Source organism: Pinus tabuliformis, chromosome 9 (assembly GCF_031772625.1).
Source record: "Pinus tabuliformis cultivar Carrire ecotype Pingquan chromosome 9, CPIR1, whole genome shotgun sequence".
Taxonomy (NCBI): domain Eukaryota; kingdom Viridiplantae; phylum Streptophyta; class Pinopsida; order Pinales; family Pinaceae; genus Pinus; species Pinus tabuliformis.
In genome coordinates, this window is record NC_142307.1 from 405948876 (window position 1) to 405971273 (window position 22398).

General features: G+C 38.5%; 1 protein-coding gene across 3 annotated transcripts in view; it reads right to left on the bottom strand.

The window, feature by feature from the left end:
• The window catches only part of HESO1 (Nucleotidyltransferase family protein), a 111715-nt gene that overhangs the window by 73269 nt on the left and 16048 nt on the right, over window positions 1-22398 (bottom strand). For all 3 annotated transcript variants that reach the window (XM_089438593.1, XM_089438591.1, XM_089438592.1), the window contains exon 2: window positions 1241-1429. In XM_089438593.1, the coding sequence (XP_089294719.1) occupies window positions 1241-1412 (172 nt within the window). In that variant the 5' untranslated portion in view covers window positions 1413-1429. The remainder of the gene's footprint in view (window positions 1-1240; window positions 1430-22398) is intronic.

Sequence of the window (22398 nt, forward strand, 5' to 3'; positions counted from 1 at the left end):
TTGTCAATAAATGTTTGGAAGCATACCTACGTTGTTATGCTACAAAAAAACAAAATAAGTGGGCTCAGTGGTTGCATCTTGTTAAATGGTGGTATAATTTTACTTATCATACGTCAGCAAAAATGACTCCATTCCAAGCTTTGTATGGGTACGAACCTCCGAAATGGAAGCATCTAGCTACCGTCCAGAAAAATCTACCTGCTATTAAAAACCAACTAGAAGAAACCCAAAAAATCGTCCAAACCCTAAAAGAAAACTTGAATAATGCAAGGAACTGCATGAAGCAACAAGCGGACCAAAACAAAACCGAAAGAGAATATGAAGTCGAAGAATGGGTATTTGTCAAGCTCTAGCCATACAAACAGTGGTCCTTGAAACAAAAAGGAAAAAATAAATTGGCACTGAAGTTCTATGGACCATATCAGATTAATAAAAAGATCAGCCAAGTTGCATATAGTTTAAGCCTTCAAGAGAAAAGTCGTGTTCACAACGTCTTCCATGTCTCCTGCCTTAAAAGGGCACTGGGCGGCCATCAATCAGCGCAAACAACGCTTCCATCCCTAGATGATGAAGGAAGGGTCATTTTAGAACCAGAAGGCATCTTATCTACCAGAGAAAGGAAGCTTCGATCTCATGCAATCAAAGAATACTTGATCAAGTGGAAGGACTTACCAAAAGAAGACGCTTCTTGGGACACTGAAGAGTTTCATCAGCAACATCCGTCGTTACGTATGCTTTGAGGACAAAGCATTCTTTTGAGAGGAAGGCAATGTTATATAGAAAAATTAGTTAGTTTACAAGTTATTAGGCAAAGGGCATGCCCGTTCACCAAGAGGCACCCAAGGCAGTATATAGCCAGGGCCTCTCACAAAATGTAAACATCATCTATTCATTTATTAATAAAATATTTATCATGGCTGTCAATAGCTAAATTTGAGTGTTCCAGAGGGAAATAGAGCAAAAAATTTGATGAAAAATTAAAGCATACTAGCATAAGAAACCTGCAGCAAATGCTAAAAAAGCAACCCAGGCAATACAAAAAGTGTACATGAATATAAATTATGCTAAGCAAAAATAATAACTGAATGAAATAATCAGGCCTGCAATATATTGAACTGGACATTTTCCATAGAACTTAAGTTGATAAAGCAAAACCTAAACAAATCCTATGCTATAGTACCAGACTGTCTGAGAATGATTCTATTGGCAAGTATTTACTTATCGGATGATACTAGATTACCTTTTAAATTCTCCAGACCTTGAACAATACTTTTGAACCTTGTGATAATGTTCAATCTTTTCACACGGTCCTCCTCCAAAGGACTGATATTTGACAAAACTTCCCTCAGCAAGCCCTCTAAAGCAACAATAGAACCCCTGTTGCCTTCTGCAACTGAAGAATGTGACCACATCTTGACCTCTAATGGACCTGTTACACAACAAACTCCTAGATTATACATGATATCCTGGTCTCTGGCTTTCAGGAGTGATACAAAATACCCTCAATATAAATCATGAGCTAACTATGCACTCTTTGATGGTCACTTAAAACTTTGACGTTGGGGATGATAGCTTATGAATACCAAAACATCAACATTGTGTGTGAAGAAGTAAATATGAGACTACAATATGCTGCAACAAATATGACAATTAGAAAATACTCAATAAATCAATAAGCATAAATATGCTCCCCCTCATATAAGGACAAATACAAGACTGTTGGGAACATGTCCCAGTACTAAATGATGAAAGGTACTAAATGAAGATCGACAAAGGGACTAACAGGAGGGTAAATAACCAGCAGGTAAAAACCACTGCAGCATGAGTATCAACTTCTTAATCAGACTGACAAGAATACTTTCTAGCACGTGGTTCAAATCTTGAAACATATTGTTGGAACTCTCTCTCTAGCAACAAAACACTCATGTTGTCTTGGCAATAGTGTTAAACATTTTGGGTTTCAGTTTGTAAACAGATATCTCACACAAATAAAGAAATCAATTATTTTTCATTGTTTAATCACAAGTGCAACTAAACCAATCTCATTAATGTGGATTACTTCAGCTACTAAACATTAAGAAATTAGTATGTTTGCTATATGTGCTATATACATTACCCATACCAATCTAGATATGGAAAAAGAATATCCACGACTCTGAAGAGATTGCCACTAAATTCGGGGCACAAGTATCAGCTTTTAATCAGACTGGCAAGTACAATTTGTAGCACATTGTTCAATTTGGGACATGAATATCAATTTTTAATCAGAATGACAAGTACAATATGTAGCATGTAGTTTGAATCTGCAAACAAATAGTTGGAACTCTCTATCTCTGGCAACAAAACAGTTTATGATGTCATGTGGACAGTGTTAAGCACTTTGGTTTTCAGATTGTATCCATTCTTTTTGTTTCTTTAATTGCAAAGGCAACTAAACCCGATGTCATTAGTGTGAATTACTTCAACTAGTAAACATAGGAAAAGTATATTTGCTATATATGCTCTATCCATTACCCATAACAAACTAGAAATAGAAAAAGAATATCCATGACTGTGAAGAGAATGCTGCATAAAAATTCCATTTTTATTATGATGGATAACTTGAAAAGTATTTCAGTCAAAGGATCTTAGCTTGAGTGGTTTGATGAACAATCTGTTTCCCCAGCTACGTGGGTTCAAGTCTCCGGAGACATGCTCTAACTGGCCCATTTGTGGTATTTATGAAATAATTGTACCTGGTCTAACAGTGGCAGCCAATCTTTCGAAGTTACCGATTCTCCAGAAATTCTCGTTCCAGTGTAACAATTTAAATTAATAAACAAAAAAAGAACCTTGCAAATTATTTCTAATACAACCTAGAATCAAAGCCAGCAAACTGGATGCACAAATGGCACAACTGTCCAAAAAAAACATTTGCCATAACTAAAAACTTTCTTTCTGCAATAAAGAGGTGAAGAAAGTTCAGGCCAGGCGTAATTGTCAACCCCTGGTTCCACACAAGGATACTTAGCATGTCTCCATAATTATACTTTTTGCACTACGTAATGCAAAAATACATCTCTAATTACCAAAGTAAATTCCAGAGAACCTTCTTTGAATGTTAATGATCACATCATCTCTCTGCTTAGATGCTTGAACTCAAAATATGGCGGATAATTTCACCAAAGCTGCATCAGAGCCCATCCCTAGCAGCTTGGGGACTAGAGGGCAAAGTCGCTAAGTAGAACCTGGCATCCCCAATGATGTGAGGGGCTTCCCCTGTGCCCCCAGTTTCCCGCAAAAAACAAACAAGTCTAGTTTATGGCTCCGAGGGTGTCAGGAAGACGCCTATCCAAACCAATGCCCATGTGACACCAGTTCTTCAAAACAAAATTTGCTCAATTGTTTAACATTCAGATCATGACAAATATAATATATGCAGCATTTAACAAAATACAATGTGATATATTTTTGTGATGGGAGACAGCCATAACAACAGTTTTGACTCCCATTTTTGTGCGGTTATTGTACCCAATTTCTACCTTTTCGTGGGGTGGGGGATTGGGGGCATTAACTTGATATCCACATAGACAAGGCCCTACAGAACTATTACATAAGACTTGCTACTTTTATTGAGCTGTATTATAGTCTTATGATCTTGAATCTATGCTTTTATATTTAAAAAATACAACTCCATCTGCACATCCCATTGAAATTTGGGGCCACCTTCCAGCCATCCCTGAAACCCATCACCTCACCTTCTAGTATTTCCTCACCCAAAACTCGATGCAATATAGATATTCACAGTATCAACATTATTTGGTTGTTTTGTGAAGCTCGGCTAATTAAAAAGCCTACTTGAAGAGCATTCAACCTTACTCAAAATCAAATGTAGCTACATAAGATGACAAGTATGAGAGACTGGTCAAAAGACTAAAAAAAAAAAAACTTTCTACCATAGCTTCACTAGGAGTTAGCCTAGACAGAGGAGCTGAGAATTAAGTGACAACTGCTCAACTCAAGACTTGACCCCAAGGCCACACCAAGTGGATTAAAGATTTATTTCACATTAGCCCAGTTGTGGATTTAGGCGGCAACAGTATGAATGTTAGTATGACTAGTATCATAATTATTGTATTAAAGTTTTGAACACTTGATCACAACATGGGAAATTTGTTAAGTAGAAATAGGCAATAAAAACTTGGATTTGAAAGGTAAGAGTTGCAATTTTCAAATCTCATTTAAAATTTTCATTGTTGAGGCTACACACTGCTTGTACTTTATAGTTGTTATTTATTTAGGAAGTCAAACAAAATGCTTCCAAATACCTTCACTGTCAAGCATCCACCACCTACGAAGAGTTGGGACAACATGTTGCAATTATGGTGTGTGAACTCCAATACCAACTTAACAACCATAGCAGCTTTCTGCTTGAAAAATAAAACCCTTGGGGGAGAGCGGGGAGACTGGCCTTAAGGGTCAAACATGTCAGCAAAAGGAATCAATGAGGCAAACTAAACTAATTTATCCAATGGATTAAATATGTAGACAAATTAGATGTTCCACAAATCTAAAACTTGTTTTTAGTTTTCTTGGTGTCCACTACTTTTAGTGTATGCTTAGTGTGAAGTATTTGGCAAAAGAATAGATGTGTCTTTCTCCTAAACACAACATTTTTAATATAATTGAACTCTATGTGGGTCATACATCATAAGGTAGATTAACCATTTTGTAATCAAGTACTTTCATTTAATGTTTAAGAGCATATCGGTATGGATCACAAATTGAGTTGGATGATTGACCTCTTTTGGTTGTATTCTTGTTCCCATGCTTCACCTTGGTGGCTATCCCCAGCCCCTAGTCCTGTGTGACCACCTTTGAAGCCTTTCTTTCCACTGTCCAAGAGGGGCACAAATAGGAGGCACTGATTGATGTTCCCTGTCCATGGTAGTCCATGATTTACACTCTCCATTTGTCCCCTGTGTCCACATCCCAATCTCCAAGTTGATTGCCATCTGTCACTAGTATTGACTCCTTGTTTTCCTCATTCTCGAGTAGGGGCCTAAGAGGTTGATGCAAAAGACAAAACATGACTGCCTTCTGTCACTAGTATTAGATCCTTGTTTTCCTCATTCTTAAGTAGGGGCCTGGAAACTTTGCCCTAGGAGGTTGATACAACAAACAAATAGAAGAAAACAAAAACAAAACAAAAAGATCATGACCCACTATGATAAAATGCAAAAAAAATGGTTGGGATATAATAAAGTACATGGACAAAAGCCTGGCCTGAGCTCGACCCCCCTCATTAGACCTCACCTAGTTCTTGGCTAATGCATGAGCAAATCAAAATGAAAGGAACTTTGATATCCCAACAATGATGAGCAAGAAACCGTTTCATCTTTAAGGGGTAATTGATGCATAAATTAAAACTTGTGACCCAAGCTATGCAAGAAAAGAAAATCAGTAAGGAAAAAGGCACACAAGAGGAGTGGTAAAAAATAGGCCAAGGAAAGGGGTAACTCATGTCCCATGATCGCTCCCTCTTTACAGTATAATGCTCAAGAATGATGGTATTTTATAGCCAACACACAGATAGTGGCATCTTCTATGAGGTAAAACCCCCACCATCTCACTACCCATTTGCACCTGTTGATTGATGTGTCAGCCTGAGAATTGTTCCTCCCCTTAAAATTGGAAGCACCTAATAGGGCCTCTGGATAACCCTCCCATATCTAAGCATGGTAACTTGTTTACAAACCATAAGCTAGAAAGACATTTGAACATGATGCTTATGTGAAGTGCTCTTGTGTCTTTGGCATTAAATATGGTTCACTGCGATACTCTTATGGTTACTTTACCTATGATGATGATCTCACTTGATTTTGAGGGTACGTTTTACATGTTTTCTCCCAAGTACAACTACTGTCCCATGAGGGATTGATTGAAACTTCTCCAACACTTCAGAGAGGATGCCCAAACCCACTTGATGACAATTCAGAGCAATGTAACCAGGATGTTGACCACTTAGAGAAGAACATTGACCTTGGGATGGATCTACCATTGATGATGACCACCTCCTTTCCCTCCAAAGCCTAAAACATTGATCATTGAGGCCAAGACATTGCCTAAGATGAAGATATACCCCATAGATGACAGGGAACCCCTAAGCTTGCATTGCACCTTCTTGATGGAAAACGCATTATTCCTAGATGAGTTAGATGACAATGTACACCTTTCTGGATGATGACATCGTGCCCTAGGTGTATGACATTACCCTCATGATGCCTGGAGTGATGATGTGTGGCTTGATTGATGATATCATGATGATGTGGAGGGATTTTGCTTGATGATGCACATTTGTTGATGAGGAGATGGCTTGGAGTGAGAACCACTCTTTTGACCCATCCTTAGCACCTTCTTGATAGAGATCTTCACCATTTGAGGATGACATCACCTTTGGAGAGCCTCTTGCTCATACGTGTAAGCTAAAAGGAGGCAATCTATTATAATTTATATCATTGAGATAACTATCTTTTTAGGTTGGCTTGTGACCTACTTAACTTGTAACACTTAAAATATTATTTTTAGGGCTTTCAGCCTAATTTTGGCCCAAATCAGATTGGCTTGCCTCATATCAATAGAGAGGGAGCTCAATGATCATTGTCACACACACTCGTTATTTCTCTTTTGAGAGAGTGCGCACTAGTTTCTCTTGTCTCTTGGATGTAATAGATCACTAAAGGATAGTGAATTGTCTTCATGAAGATAAAATTGCTTGGAAAATTTTCTCTTGGATTGATGAAATGACACTATGGTGAATTGTATAATTTTATCGTGAGTAGCTTCTTTGATTTTGCAATTTTGTAGAGTTAGAGTTTCTATGAAGTTTCCATGATATGTTGAATATTTTATGGTTCTAAAACATCCTTGCATGATTTGTCACCCGGAATCCATCAAGGAAACTTAGAATAATGTTCCTTGACCTTAAATATCCAACTGATTGAAGATCACTAGGGCTTGATTGATACGATTTCTCTCTTACTCATTCCAACCAAGGGTCTTCCACCTTTGACCTCGCTTTTTGTTTTACTCCATAAACCCAAGATTGCATTAGTCCTTGAGTGTCAATCTTCAAAAAAAAAAAAACTTTTTCTTCCTTTTTATGGTAAAATAGGGTTCCATTATGGAAAAATATACATTAAATAGCATAAACTACCTTAAATATCACAATCCTAGTGTTATACTTTCCATCTCTTAACTTGAAAAAAAGAAAAATATCATTTTTATGCATTTTTAAGCCATAATTCTAGGATTGATGTCTAGGTTTTAATAATTATTTTGTGCATTTTCAGCGATTGAAAAGTTGTAATCTTTCCCTTGTTTGGGCTTTTTTTCTATTGTTGTCATAATTTTTGCATGTTGAAAATTGTTATTTTTGGCCCTAATTTGTAACAGCAATCCTTAACTGTAAGGTAGCATATGTTTGGAATCTATTTGAGCATCTCCAGGACTTGTCTTAGCCCTCTAGGCATATGTTCTTTGAACTCACTACTTCATTTCAGCTACAGCCCTACTTCATTGAATATTATTTCAGGGTGTCTAAACTAACGAAGTCCTTAGAGGGTATTTAATCTGGGAATCCTTGGTTACTTATCTCTGAGGCCTATTAGGGAAGCCTCCCTTGTGGGGAGAACGTCCACCCCTAGAACAAGGGAACAACCACTACGGTGATAACGGTGGCTGATGTCATTGTTTCACTTAACCTAGAGTGCATAGTGAAGCTTTCCACTGGGCTACTAGATTTCGCGGTGGCAGACCTCATTACTGATTACTATTTCAGTAACTTAAGTTAGGTTTTCTCTCTTTTGTGTAAATCAAGTTTCCACCCATCCACCCACCACCACCACCCCCCCATATCTTTTGTAACTTTTACGAACAAACTAATCAACAAAGTTTCCATTAGAGTGCTCTTCTCATGTTCAATTTTACAGGTGGATTGTGCTCGGGTGAGCAAGTTCCCCAACTAATTTTGTGTTTTTCTCTCTTTAATTTTGTTCTTTTGAATTTCATTAATTCAATTATTTCTGTAATTGCAGTGCAAGTGTCATTTTGGATAGAAGCAGGATAGAAGCACACTGGGCAGATAAGTTAGCTCATATAGCTACAGGTCTGCCAATTAGTGAATGTATAGTTGTAAACATGTTTAACCAGACCATTGAAAAAATAACGTATCGAATGATTTATCCTTTAATTCTAATTCTAATTTGAGGAAAAAGGAAACAAGGGAAAAATGGCATATCAAGCAGAAAATCATGTTAATAAGAAGTAATCGTGATGAAGTGACTTTTACTTTTGATAGATGCCTTGATAACGATCCACATTGTGTCAACTGGGTTTAGCACAACTAGTTGCGAGAAGAAGTGTTATACTCCCTGTTACCCACCAAGTGGGTAGTCACTAGGAGAATTTTTCCCCTATTTGCTCAACTTGCTAGCCAGCAGCCATAACAGTCTACTGATAGCTAGGCCTCATAGTTCTCCAATATGCCCTGGTCAATGCTTTCAATCATCTAGCGTACTTCTTGAAGGACAGTGGTGTCATCTATTACAAGGTAAACTAATCATTTTTGTAATCATGTGCACTCATTTAAGGTTAAAGGCATTCTAGTATGAATCACAAGTTGAGTTGGATGATTGACCGCTCTTGATTGTATCCTTGTTCCTTGGTGGTTATCCCTTGCCTCTGGTCCAAAGTGAACTTCCCTGAGACTTTCTTTCCACTGTCCAACAGGGGCACAACTAGGAGGCATTGATTGATGTAGCATTCCCATAGTAATCCATGCTTATCACCTTCCATCTGTCCCTTTATCCACCTCCATTCTTTGGGTTGATAGTCGTTTGTCACTGGCACTGGCGCCCTTTATCCCCATCTTTGAAAAAGTTTGAAAAAGAAAGAAAGATTTATTCAAGTCCTCGGGTGACCACAAAATTAGGTTAATGGGACTAAAAAAATACATCCAATATAAATGCAAGACATGTGGGAGTATAAATGCAACTCCATTGTGACTCCAAAGCTAATAAGACTAAGATATGACTAAAATAGTGCCAACATGAAATAGAAGTACAAATAGAGAATGTATAAAGTCATATGAGATGACCAAAAATGAGAAATGTGAAGTATGTCTATTGTTGGACTGTGCAACGCCACAGAAGGAAGAGGAGAGGTTGAAGATTAAGTTAATGGGATCAGCTTCTCCTAAATCTCATGGCCGATGGCAAGGTAGGCGAGCAAGGAAACTGTCCCTGTTTGGGTCCCCCAAAAACATCAGGGAATCCAACTGCGTGACCCTAGGCGAAGTAGATGAGTTGCTGCTACTAACATCTGAGGCAAAAAGGAAGTTGTTAATCATTCCCTGTCTATTGTGTTGCGCCTGGGAGGAGGTCTAGCGGGCGGTAGGCATAATGCGATGTCTCTGCCTCGAGTCATTCCCTCTGACTCTATGAGGGTAGGTCGATTGAAGCATGGTATGTCGTCTGCGGGCTAGTCTCGAATGTACTTGTCTATCTCAAACTAGGGAGGGTTGAGAAGAACCTCAAGGTCTCACCATTCTCCCATTTGCTGCAAACTAAGACTCTGCCTATCGTTAGTCAATGTTTGAGTAAGGGCCTCAAAACTTTGCCCTTAAGAGTTTGATGCAGCTAAAAGAATTTTGAAAGCATATATAGCCACAAAAGAAAGAAAATGTAAAATGCACAAGTGGCTAGGACAATTGGCAATGCATGATCAAAAGACTAAACTAAGATCTACCCCCCTCATTAGCCCTCACCCAATTTCTGGCATATCATGGTCTATCTAAATCAAAGGAACTAACGAATGTCCCAACCCTGATGAGAAAGAAACCACTATATCTTAAAGGGGTGTTGGGATACATCAAGCACGCTAGTAACCCAAGCTATGCAAGAAGAAAGAAAGAAAAAGAATCATTGAAGAAACAAATGTACCAGAGGGGTGGTAAAAATAGGTCGAGGGAAGGGGTAACTCGGATCCCACCTTTGCTCCCTCTTCACATCATTACACTCATGATATTAAACCTCCCTTAGATGGTATCAAGACAGTTGCATCTTCCATGAAGTCCATCCCTTATATGTCCACTGTACTCACATGCACCTATTGATTGATGGGTCGATCTAGGAATTGTTCCTCACCAAGGTTGGAAGCACCTAATAGGACCTTAGGATAGCCCTCCCATACTAGGAGTGGTAACTTGTTTACAAATCATCAACTAGAAAGACGTTTGCATGAAGTACTTTTGTGCCTTTAGCATTAGGTATGTTTCACTATGATACTTTTACGGTTTCTTTACCTAATAATGATGATCTCACTTGATTTTGAGGGTAGGTCTTAGGTTTTTCTTCCCAAGTACATTCGATGTCCCTTGAGGGATAGCTTGACGCTTCTCCAGCACCTTGATAAGGACGTCCCGCCTAGCGTGAGAGCACTTATGGATCTCGAAGCCACAACATTGACCATACTATGATGAGCATTGGCCATTAGGGGGGGGGGCCATCACTTATGTATGACACCTAACACACCTCCAAAAGTTGAAACACTACACAAGGAAGCTAGGAGGTTGTCAAGATTAATGATGTACTCCAGAACCTCCCCCCTGCCCCCCCCCCACTGCCTTGCACCTTGTTGATGGGCGTTTCTTTTATCCAACACCTTGTTGAGGATGATGACTTGTTACCTTTTAGAGGAGTAGAATACTCCTTGATGACGACATCAAGCCCTAATACTGCAACGTCACCCTTGTGTGCCCTAGGGTGATGACATGGGCTTATTGATGATGACGTGTGGTTGAGGAGTTGTGAGTTGAGGATGCACCCTGACATGTTGATGAGATGAGTTGGAGTGAGGAGCACTCTTTGGACCACTTCTAGCACATTGCTTAATTGAGATACTCACCTTTGGAGGATGATATCATGCTTGGAGACACTTTTCTCCCATAAGGGTGGAGAAAAAGGAGGCATTTTCTTTTGTTTTATCATTTTGAGAGTTATCTTCTAGGTTGGCTTGTGACATATTAAACTTGTGTTAATTTTAGATAACAATGGTATGTTCTATGCTTAGCACAATTTACTTCAATGTTCCTTAAGCAACCCAATAACAATTTCCAATTATTTCCAATAGCAATCACATTAACCATTAATCACATTGATAGTAAATGCAGATAGAACATAAAACAAAATGCAGAAGACAAGCCAAGAGAAGAGAACACTGGATTTGGCAAATGCCAGGGAAGATCCCCAATGTGGGGAAAACCCTTTGATCAATTCTTCTTATTATTATTCAATAGTTCAGCAAAGAGAGAGTACAAAAGTCAAATAGACTAGCCCAATACAAAGTCAAATCAACCCTGTCAAATTCTGCAATCAACTATAGTCAAGCTTCAGCCCTAACCAAAAAGTCAATGTTGGTCAAAACTGCTATAAAACACCTCCTTAGAAGCTCGGTCAAAGGCAGTCAAATTCAGCCTCTAGCAATTGTCAAAGCCAACCCAAAACAGTCACAAAAATCTGGTCAAACTCAGTCAACTCTGCGATCAAACAGGCTTGCAGTCAACGCAAGTCAAATAGCCTAGAAAACCTCGATTTATATGCCAATCAATGTGGCCTAAGGAAACTGAAATTCTGCCCCAAAAACCGCAGTCAAAACTGGTCAAAACTTTCAACGCTAGTCAAACTGTTTGAAATTCTGCAATTTCAATTATGTGATTCAGCCCAGAAATCCAATCCTCCTAGCCGCACATGTGAGAGAGAGAGAGAGAGAGAGGCTTCCCAAGTTATACGAACCAATCTGATGAAGAGAGTGAGAAGAATGTGTGAGTGATCGATGTCCAAATGAGGTGAGAGTTCTCTTCTATTTATACACTTCGTTGTGGGTGAAGAGACACATCCATTGGGATTCACGAGCCTACATAATGATGGAGAAGACCTGAACAATTTGCACATGTGAGGGAACAAATTCAAAATCACACTTTTGCTTGTCCGAATGAGATGATCTTTATATCACTCTTGGACCTCTCAAAATGAGGAATCTAATGCAATCATCATCTCCATCAAATGAGTTGTCCCAAGGTGGAATTTGGCCCTAGTTGCCAATTTTAACACTCCCTCTCAACTAGGGAGAATTCCACCTGCCAATCCATCTGTCATCATCATGCCATCTTGTCGTCATGTACCATCTTTGTCATCTCTGCTCTACTCTGCTCTGTTGAACCATGAAGTAATAATGAAGAAGAATTGATCGAGAGTGAGTCACAAGACCTTACCACTCTCCACTGACAAAAGTCAGTCTAGAGGTAGAACCTCAAATGATCCCAGATCAAGTTGTTGAACACCATGCATTTTAGACATATGGAGTACGGTAATACACAATGTGTCCATCAATAATGCTATGGTCACTAACCACTTTTCCCAACTCATTGGCCAGATGATAGGTACCTCCCATGAGTCCCGGACTCCATGGGTAAGTGCATGCTAGGGCATCAGCAGGAGAAGGTGAACCACTCACCCTACATACATGTGTCTGCAATCGTAGGGGAAGGTGAACCACTCACCCTACATACAAGTGTCTGCAATCGTAGGGGAAGGTGAACCACTCACCCTACACACATGTCAACCATAATGGGGTATCACAGGGGAAGGTGAACCACTCAACCTATACATAGCGCACCACTAGGGGAAGGAGAACCACTCACCCTATGGTTTCTCATAGCTCCAAGAAGTACCCCAAGCCCCTAGGAGCTCCCACAGCTCAGTGTCCAGCTCATGCAGGACCCTCATATGAGGGTCTTTCCACGACTCCAAGTCTCTCACAGAAGGCTAAGAATTTTACCTTCCCTAAGGGCTTCATGAGAATGTCTGCGACCTGCTCATCCATCCTGATGTGTTGGAGCCTTATTGCTCCCTATTGTACCATATCTCAAATAAAGTGGTACCTGATATCAATGTGCTTGGAGCGGTCATGGAACACGGGATTCTCTGAAAGGCGAATCCCACTTTGGTTGTCGCAAAATATCACGATGGTATCCAACACATGCTCAAATAGCTCACTGAAGAGCTTCCTCAACCAAACAGCTTCACAACAGGCCATACGAGCAACAATGTATTCGACCTCAGTGGTGCTTAAAGCAACTGATTTTTGCTTCCTGCTCATCCATATAGCGTCAAATTCCCAGTAGTGTATATCAAACCATAGTTGAATGTGCCACGGAGATATCTCAAGAGATTTTTGGCAGAAATCCAATGTATGTGATAAGGCTCAACCATAAATTGACTCAATGCATTCACAATGAAGCATATGTCCGAACAGGAGTCTACCAAGAACATCAAGGCCCCCACAAGTTGTCGATACTCGGAAGGATTTGTTAATGCAGGCCCAGCAGCACTTCCACATAGCTTCTTGAAGTTGAGTTCCATCGAAGTAGACACAGAGTTGCATTCCACTATCCCACATCTCTCGTAGCTTCACAATGTATTTCCCTTGAGAAAGGAAAATCTCACCTGGCTTTTGCTAGACCTCCAAGCCTAGGAAGTAGTGCATCAAACCTAGGTCCTTCATCTCGAATTCAGAAGCCAACTCCCTCTTACATTGATAAATGAGAGGGTTTGTAACTGTCAAAAAAAGATCATCGACATAAAGAACCAGAATGAGAGTCTTGTTCTTTTCAACCTTGAAGTATAGGTTCGAGTCAGCGTCACTCCTTGTAAAGCCCAGCTTCATAAGATAGCTATCAATCCCCAACGGCTTGCTTCAACCCATAGAGGGCTTTCTTCAACCTGCATACATGTGTCTTTCGGTCTTGAACTTCGCACCCCTCAGGTTGCTCTACATAGACTTCCTCCTTAAATGAGCCATGCAAGAAAGCAGTTTTGACATCCATTTGGTGTAGGCTCCATCCTTGAGAGGCAGCGACAGCAATGATGGATCGAATAGTGGTGTATCGGGTAACCAGTGCAAATATCTCATCAGTCCACTCCTTCCTTTTGAGAGAAGCCTTGAGCAACGAACCTAGCCTTGAACTTTTCAGCACTCCCATTAGCTCCACGTTTGATTTTGTAAAGCCATTTTGAAGTGACCACTGACTTGTCTTTGGATCTAGGAACCACATCCCAGACATCATTCTTCATGATTGATTCATATCCCTCATTCATCGCATCCTTCCATACTTGGTGCTTCATGGCTTCTTCAAACGTACATAGCTTAGATTAAACAATGGTACTCATCGCAGCTAAGTACCCTTGGTACATGTTCGGCTTCTTACTTTCACGAAATGTCCACCTTGGTGCAACATGTCTTTCAGAACTTCCGAGAGTATCTTTGAGCCACAAAGGTCTTTTCCTTTAAGTAGAGGGCTCACCAAGAGGTGGATCAATGGGATCCATTGAGCATTGGATCATTTGTTGAAGATTCATCCTTCTTTCCTGCATCATCATCATTCTCCTTCCTTGGGATAAGAAGATCTCTAACTTTCCCAAGAGCAAAATCTTCATCAAACATGACATCATGACTTATTTCCACTTCTCTTATCAAATGCATCTAGCTTGTTTCTTTTCTCTTTCGGCACATGAAAATATACGGGACAACCAAAAATTCTAAAATGAGAAAGATCAGGTTTCTTACCAATGAAAACTTCTTCGGGTGTCTTCAAGTCCAATGCTTGATGCGGGCACCTATTTTGAACATATACAGCGGTGTTGGCAGCTTCTCCCCAGAACTTTCGTAGGCCTTGGTCATGAAGCATAGAACAAGTAACTTCTATGATTGTTCGATTCTACCTTTCAGCAACTCCATTTTTCTTAGGAGTATATACAGTAGTGGTCTCCCTCTTAATGCCAGCTTCTCTACAATGGCCTTTGAATTCATTTGACTCATATTCGGTTCCATTATCGGTCCTTAATATTTTGATCTTCTTCCCTATTTGATTTTCGACCAAGGCTATGAAAGAGCGAAACCATTTAAACACTTCGTCCTTCTTCTTCAAGAAATAGACCCATGTTTTGCGAGAGAAGTCATCCACAAAAATTGCATGGTACAAGTATCCCCCTAAAGATGTTACAAGCAACATACCTGATAGATCAGAATGGACCAATTGAAAAATATCTGTAGTTTTGACTTTCACTTGAAGGGAATGGTCCCCTTATATGTTTTCCAGCTACACAACCCTGACAAACTCCTTCATGATCTATGTTGAATTCGAGCATACCTGTGACCATCTTCCTTACATCAGGTAAGGCTTTGTAATGAAGGTGAGCAAATCTTCGGTGCCATAATTCAGATTGAAGAGAAGTATCGCAAGTCATAGCTCCCAAAGGACTTCCTCCAACCTAATAGAGACCTTCAACCCTAAATCCAAGCGTAAATGCATTTATTGGGTTCCTTTGCCAAACACGTACCTTCCCATCAATGAATGTTACCTTGAAGCCTTTATCTTCCATTGCAGAAAAAGATACCAAGTTCTTTTTCAAATTAGGTAGATACAATACTTCTTGTAGATGAAGGATTTGACCTTGATTCAAGTGAAGAGTGACAATCCCAATCCCTTTCACAGGGTAGGTGGCATTGTCCCCAAGTATGATCTCCAAATTTGTCTTCTTTTCAACCAAATTTGAGAGGGCCTCCTTGTACCCAGTGAAGTGCCTTGAGGCACCACTATCAATCAACCAATTATCCAATGTATCCAAAGGAGAGGCAGTGGTGAGGGCAGAAATAAGATAAAATTCTTTTTGCTTATCTACAACATTAGTTTCTTCATACCTAGAGTTTCTCGATCTTTTGGGAGGACAACCATTTCCATATCGAGCAGCGGGAGCATTCCTCTTTCCTTTGTTGTTGAACTTGTTGTTCCTTTGATTGCCATTGCCTTTGAAGTTGTTGTGGTTGTTGTTGTCATCATCCCTTGGAGTATCCTTCTTGTGAGGACACTCTCTAGGATAGGGGCCAAACCTGTTGCAATTGAAGCATCTTCCTTTACTTCCTTCTTTGAATCCCGGCGTAAATCCTTGACCTTGTCTTCTTGGACCAACATTGTTCTTCCTTTTAGCATGAGCGGAGAAAGTGTTAGGATTATTTCCATTTGAGGGTTTATCTCTTTCCATCATCCTTATTTCTTCTTGAGTGCATCTGGCCAATAATTCATTAAAACCCGGAATCCTGTCATTGTACTTTGTTTTTGTAGCAACGGGTGCATTTGAAGGAGGCTCCACCACTCTTCCTTTTACCAAAACCACAACATGAAGATCAAAGACACCAAATGTAGGCTGACAGCCAGGGAAAAACCCCTATCTAGGGGAAAACCCAGTTGACAACTCTTCCTTTAATAGTTTCACAAGATGATCCAAGATACCTTGACCTAGACATAGACTTCCTCCAATCACCAAGTCAGCCATTCCTTTCTTCTACAGATGATGCCCTTCCAACAACAACTTTGATCTTGCAGCAGCAGAGTTTCGACCTCCCCAACAACAGAACTTCGACCCAGTAGCAAAACTTCGACCCAACAGCAAAATTTCGACCCAGCAACAAAACTGCGACCTACAGAATTTCGACCCCAATAGTAGCCCAGTAATTTCACGTGTAAGAGAGATGACCCAGAAACTTCAATCTTCCTTCTCCAGCAAACCTCCTTCTATTTCTTCTGCAATTTCGTATTCTTCTGCTTCTCTCTCTTGAATATCAAATTTGTGAATGTGTTCTTCCAAATGAATCGAACTGCACTTATTTATAGCCTCTTTTGGAGTTTGAATTACCCTTATGTAGGTCAACTTGATTAGGTAAGGACCGACTTGGTGTGGAGATAACAAATGACTCATTTGACTCTATAATAATCCTTTTTACATGATTCAAAAATCCAAGAAGGGTCTCATTAAATGGACAATGACTCTAATGACTTAATATAAAACCTAGAAGTCCTCAATGGGGACTTTGACCTAAAACAAGATGACCCAAGCATGAAACCCATGCTTTAATAAGTCATAATAATAATAATAATAAATTATTTTTCTTTCTTTTGATAAATACATTTCATTATGACTCAAATACAGTTATGAAGACCGAACCTAGTTACATCCTTAAACAGACTGCAAACCTATGGCCACACCCACAATCACTAATCTAAAGAAGGTGACAGCTTCGTATTCAAAGTTGGTGGATCCCATGATATTTCAGTAGCTAATAGGTTCCTCAATGTATTTGGTCAACACCATGCTAGATATATATTTTGTAGCGACAACCTTGAGTCAATACATGGGGGAGCCAAGGTAGGAGCATTGGTTAGCAGCAAAACAAGTGCTCAAATAAATATTAGAGTGGCACTAAGGAGCATGGTCTGGAGATATCTTGGAGATGGTGAAGTGAAGTTGCAGGGGTATTCCAACTCAAATTGGGCAAGTAGTGCAGCAAATAAGAAGAGCACCTCAAGGTGCTGCTTTCATTGGGATCAGCGATGATAGCATAGTTCAATAGGAAGCAAATTTCTGTTGCACTTAGCTCAGTGAAAAGACCTATGATTGAAAAATAAAATCGTTTGAATAACTCAAATTGCAGCATCAAAGGACTCAACTCACAAGGTGACAAGTAAAGTAGTTCTAGGAGGAGAAGCTTTAAGAGAAGTTCTGGTTTTAGAAAAAAAGGTTGACATATTAAATAAAAAGATAGCAATACAATCTAAAGGCAATGATAAACCTTTGCAATGAGTACTTTGAGGACCCATCTACAGTGCCATTTTTACCTAAAACATATATTTTTGACCTTTTTAATATGTATTTTAATATTTTACATGATAAATCATGAAGTCAAGTAGGATGCTCAATTAGTATGATCATGCTTATGTTTTTGTTGTTTTTGGTACAAGTAGTGCATTGGATATGGCAGGACTCTTCAAAGGACCTTTCATCGGCAACCCTGCAAGAAAATAGGGATCCTGCTCCTGATATTGCTAGCACTTAAACTAAAAGTACTCAACTTACCCAAGGACACATCACCAATTGAAGACTGAATCTGCAAATGCAATTAACACTGAAAGACAAACTCCCCCCAATTTCAAGATTTTTGGAGGAAATCAGCCCCACCTATCTAGGGGATTGTTCCTTTTTGCATGTATAAATTGAGAACTCGAACCTCACAGTAGTTAGTTGATTTTTCTGCTGTATAAGTTGGTTCCAATCTCAGACAATTCCAGACTTTGAAAGCATGTATCCAGTTTTGTCATGTGAATGAAGAAAGTTCTGTTCGGTTTACTGTGGTGATTTTCTTAGTTTCTTGACTACCTGAGGGAGGACCCACCCAAAGGACTCCAAGAAACTTTTGTGCTTTAGTTTCTTAACCCTCTTTCCTATGTTATAATCTGCTTATAAATTGTTGTTACAAAATTTCCATATTTGCATTTATTTACTTTTCTGTAGAAAGATAAATTTCATAATATAACTCCTTTCTTGAGCACAGATATGATTGTTAGGACTTGTCTTAGGTTAATCAAGTAGTTTTCATGAGCATCAAGTGATTTCATCTCTGTTTACAACTTTCTTTAACTATTTGGGCAAGTATTCTATTGCAGCGCAAAGTTTATCTGTAGCTCTACAATTGTTCTTGTAAAACAGTGCAGAACTCTTTTTAGCATATTTCTCCACAACAACGCACATTCTGTCTACAGCAACACTAATAGCATCAAGCAATAAGATTCAACCAAAGGGGAATTAGGATCTGGGTAGTCTTCCTTTAAGTTCTTGTTGTGAGTGTTTATGCTTTCCTTGCATTTTGAATTCTGCTTTCAGCAATTTAGATCGATAACATTTCCTTTTACCTGCAACAGTTCCTTCAAGTTGAATCAAATATAGACTTTTGTTTCAAGCACATTTCAAGGATTCATATCAAGGATTCGGGGACATTTCAAGGATGTTCCACACAGATTTTAGGGTTTTTCCAAGCAGATTACTTTGATAATCCAAGCATCTATCTTCAATTTTGACAATCATGGACATTCATGAATGGACAATATGATCATTTTTGCCATCCATTATTTCTGTATTGCAGTAAATCTAAATCTATTGTACCAGTTGCAGCTCAAAACATGGGTTTTGTATCTGGGTTTCAATTTCAGTTCCTGGTGATTTAAAGATTGTATTTTTGGCAACAAAATAAAGCAAAGCCTCCATGTCAAGAAAACAGGAAATGTAACATTCAAAGGGCTTATCCTTGTGCTTATTGCTCTCGTTCTTCTCATTTTTCAGAACATTTCAAATTTTACATATTGTACATCGGTTTCCAGAAGTAATTCAAGTCCATTGCTTCCACCATCCCAACCTCGAGCATTGTGAAAACAATCAAATAGTAGTGACTTGAATTGGGTGCTAAATGCTTGAATAAATTCCTATTCAACCACCTTCTTAATCCGAAAAATGAATCTGATCTCTTTATATAACCAAAATATTTATAGTGGTTTTCAACACACCTATAAAAGTCTACAAAGCCTATTGAGAAGGGAATCTCTTTTATGTTTTAACACAATCATCATTAAAAATAAATATACGAGGAAGAAAAGTGGCCATAGAGAGAATTTTTTGTCTCATAGACCCTTCAATGACCTTATTGCAGTTTGAAAATAGTTACATTTAAGTTTCCTAAAGCTAAACTGCATTTTGCTCATGTCTAGTAACTAAAAATGGAATGTCACTTGGCCTTCTTTTTAAATTGCTCAAGATTTTTCAAAATTGTTGAAGCAAGTTTAAGGACTATGCATAATACTATATAGTATAGCTTGTTATGCTTACAAGCATGAAGCCACTATACATTTTGATAGTAAATTATATATATATGTGTGTGTTATTGCCATCACCAAACCACCTTCCCCTAATATAATTGAGAGTGATTGTAGCCATCCTGAGGGCATGCCCCCCAATCCTCGTCATTCCCCCATCCTGAAAGTCAATGCAACATAAGGAAAAAGAAGCTACCCTGGCAGAGAGTTTAGCTTGTAAAGCCAAAAATCCTAATGTTGAAATTACTAAAGAAGGCTCAGCAGACAAGTAAATTCAAAAGCTCAAAACTCAATTACCAATACTACAAAAGGATTTGGAAACCATTAAAACCAGTGTTCAATAAAAATCTTCAAAGATCACAGGTTACAAGCACAAATTATTAAAAGAACCGCTCTCATGGAAGAATATCATGCCAGTAAGGCTGAAAAGGATAAGATCATATGTGAGGCTAATCAAAAGATTGTTGAGTTTCAAAAAATGCAGGAAGAATTTAAAAAGAAAATTTCTACTAGGAAACATTTAATTGGAGAAAAGAATTTTATTTCGGATCAGATTAAGTTGATTGACCAAAAGTTTAGAATTCATTTCAATATGCTATAGGAGACAAATGCTTGAGAGACAAATGAAGCACGAAGTTAATAAAGATTGGGAACGTTTAGGAGATAAAGTTCAAATAGCTGATGAAGCTATAAAATTCTTAGATGATAGAATTTAAGCTGATTTGGAACTTTTGGGAATTAAAGACAGACCTCAGACCTATAGTTATAATGCAAGCAAATATAGTTCTTGTCAAAGAAAGTTTTATGACAAATCATAGTAAGTGTAATGTTGTACTTTAATTAGGAATCAGTTTAGAAATAAATTTGCAGAAGCATTTGAGCTTGAATTCCCACTTCTGTGAAATGAAGATAGATGGTATTTTCGGATTGAGAAATATGAGGAATATATTGAGAAGAAAAGAAGTAGCCATGAGCAATCCAATGGTGTCAATGGACCAATTAGAGGTATTGTGATCAATGAAAAGCTATTTAAAGATTTCATGTTATTGTGCACCATTACCCGTCGGCAGCAAAGTTTGCCACCAGTGTCATATGATTAATATATAAAATTGGATATTGCTGCTAAAAAATGGCAGATTGTAGAATACCAGAAGGAAATTATTGGCAGCTAATTTCTAAGTTAGGAAATAAGATTCCATTGTCAACGTCTAATGGCAGAAGTGTCCTCAGACACGTAATTTTATTAATCAGACAAAAACAATTACATATTTGATTTTGCAAGAGTTTACACCCGAACAACAAAACACTCTTGCAATGAGCTATTTATAAGCTCAATGTCCTAACTACCTCTAATTATGGATCACTTATTAAATAACAAGTGTCCATTTACAATAAATGCTATTCAAAACAACTAGCTAACAAATCTCCTAAAATAGAACCTAAGATACGACACCTTTGGAGAGTCATATCTTCTTACAACAATATACTAATTCTAAATGTCTTCATTAAATAATTAAACATTCTAGAATAATAATTATTAATTTAATATCTTAAATTAATAATTATTTTATTCCAACTTTATAACCTATGATAATATTTTATTTTTGGATCTAACATTCCCCCCTATGATCCAAACATGCATTACAGCAAATACCAAGTTTATCCCTGAACTTAGTAAATTTTATTCTGCCAAGTGGTTTTGTGAAAATGTCGGAGATCTAATCTTCAGAAGGACAATAAACTGGCTTGAGGACATCTTTGGCAATGAGAGATCTGATATGATGATACTTAGTGTCCACATGCTTTGTCTTTGAATGAAAAATAGGTTCTTGGCAAGTTTGATTGCATAAGATAGATCAGGGCGAGTATTTGTCAAATAAATCAAGCTGCCAATCAACTGTTTGTAAGTAGTACTGTCCACCTTTCCCCCCCTTCAAATTTTGAAAGTTTCAAGTTTTGCTCCATGGCGGTGAGAATGGGCTTGCAATCCTGCATGCCAAATCGCTAAAGAACCTCTGCTGCATACTTACTCTGAGAAATGAAAATATGATGTGGACGTTGGAAGACTTCAACTCCAAGATAGTAGTGAAGTAATCCCAAATCTGTCATCTTAAAACCTGCATGTAACTCCTTTTTCACCTATGCAATATGATCATCATGGTTGCCAGTAATGATCAAATCATCTACATACATAACAAGAATTACCAGATATTTTCCCTATTGTCGCACATACAAAGTATCATCAGATTCACTTCGTTGAAAACCAACTTTCTTAAGGTATTCATCCATCTTTGCATACCAAGCTCGGGGAGCTTGTTTTAATCCATATAAAGCCTTAATCAATTTGCAGACTTTATGTTCTTGCCCTTCAATTTCAAAACCTGGTGGTTGTGTCATATACACTTCTTCCTATAAATCCCCGTTGAGAAAAGCACTTTTCACATCCATTTGATGAACTTTCCATCCTTTCTGAGCGGCCAATGCAAGTGTTAATCGGATGGTGTTCCACTTAGCTGTAGGAGCAAAAGTTTCCTCATAATCAATGCCTTCCTGCTGCGCAAAACCTTTTGTGACAAGTCGTGCTTTATACTTTTCAAGTTCTC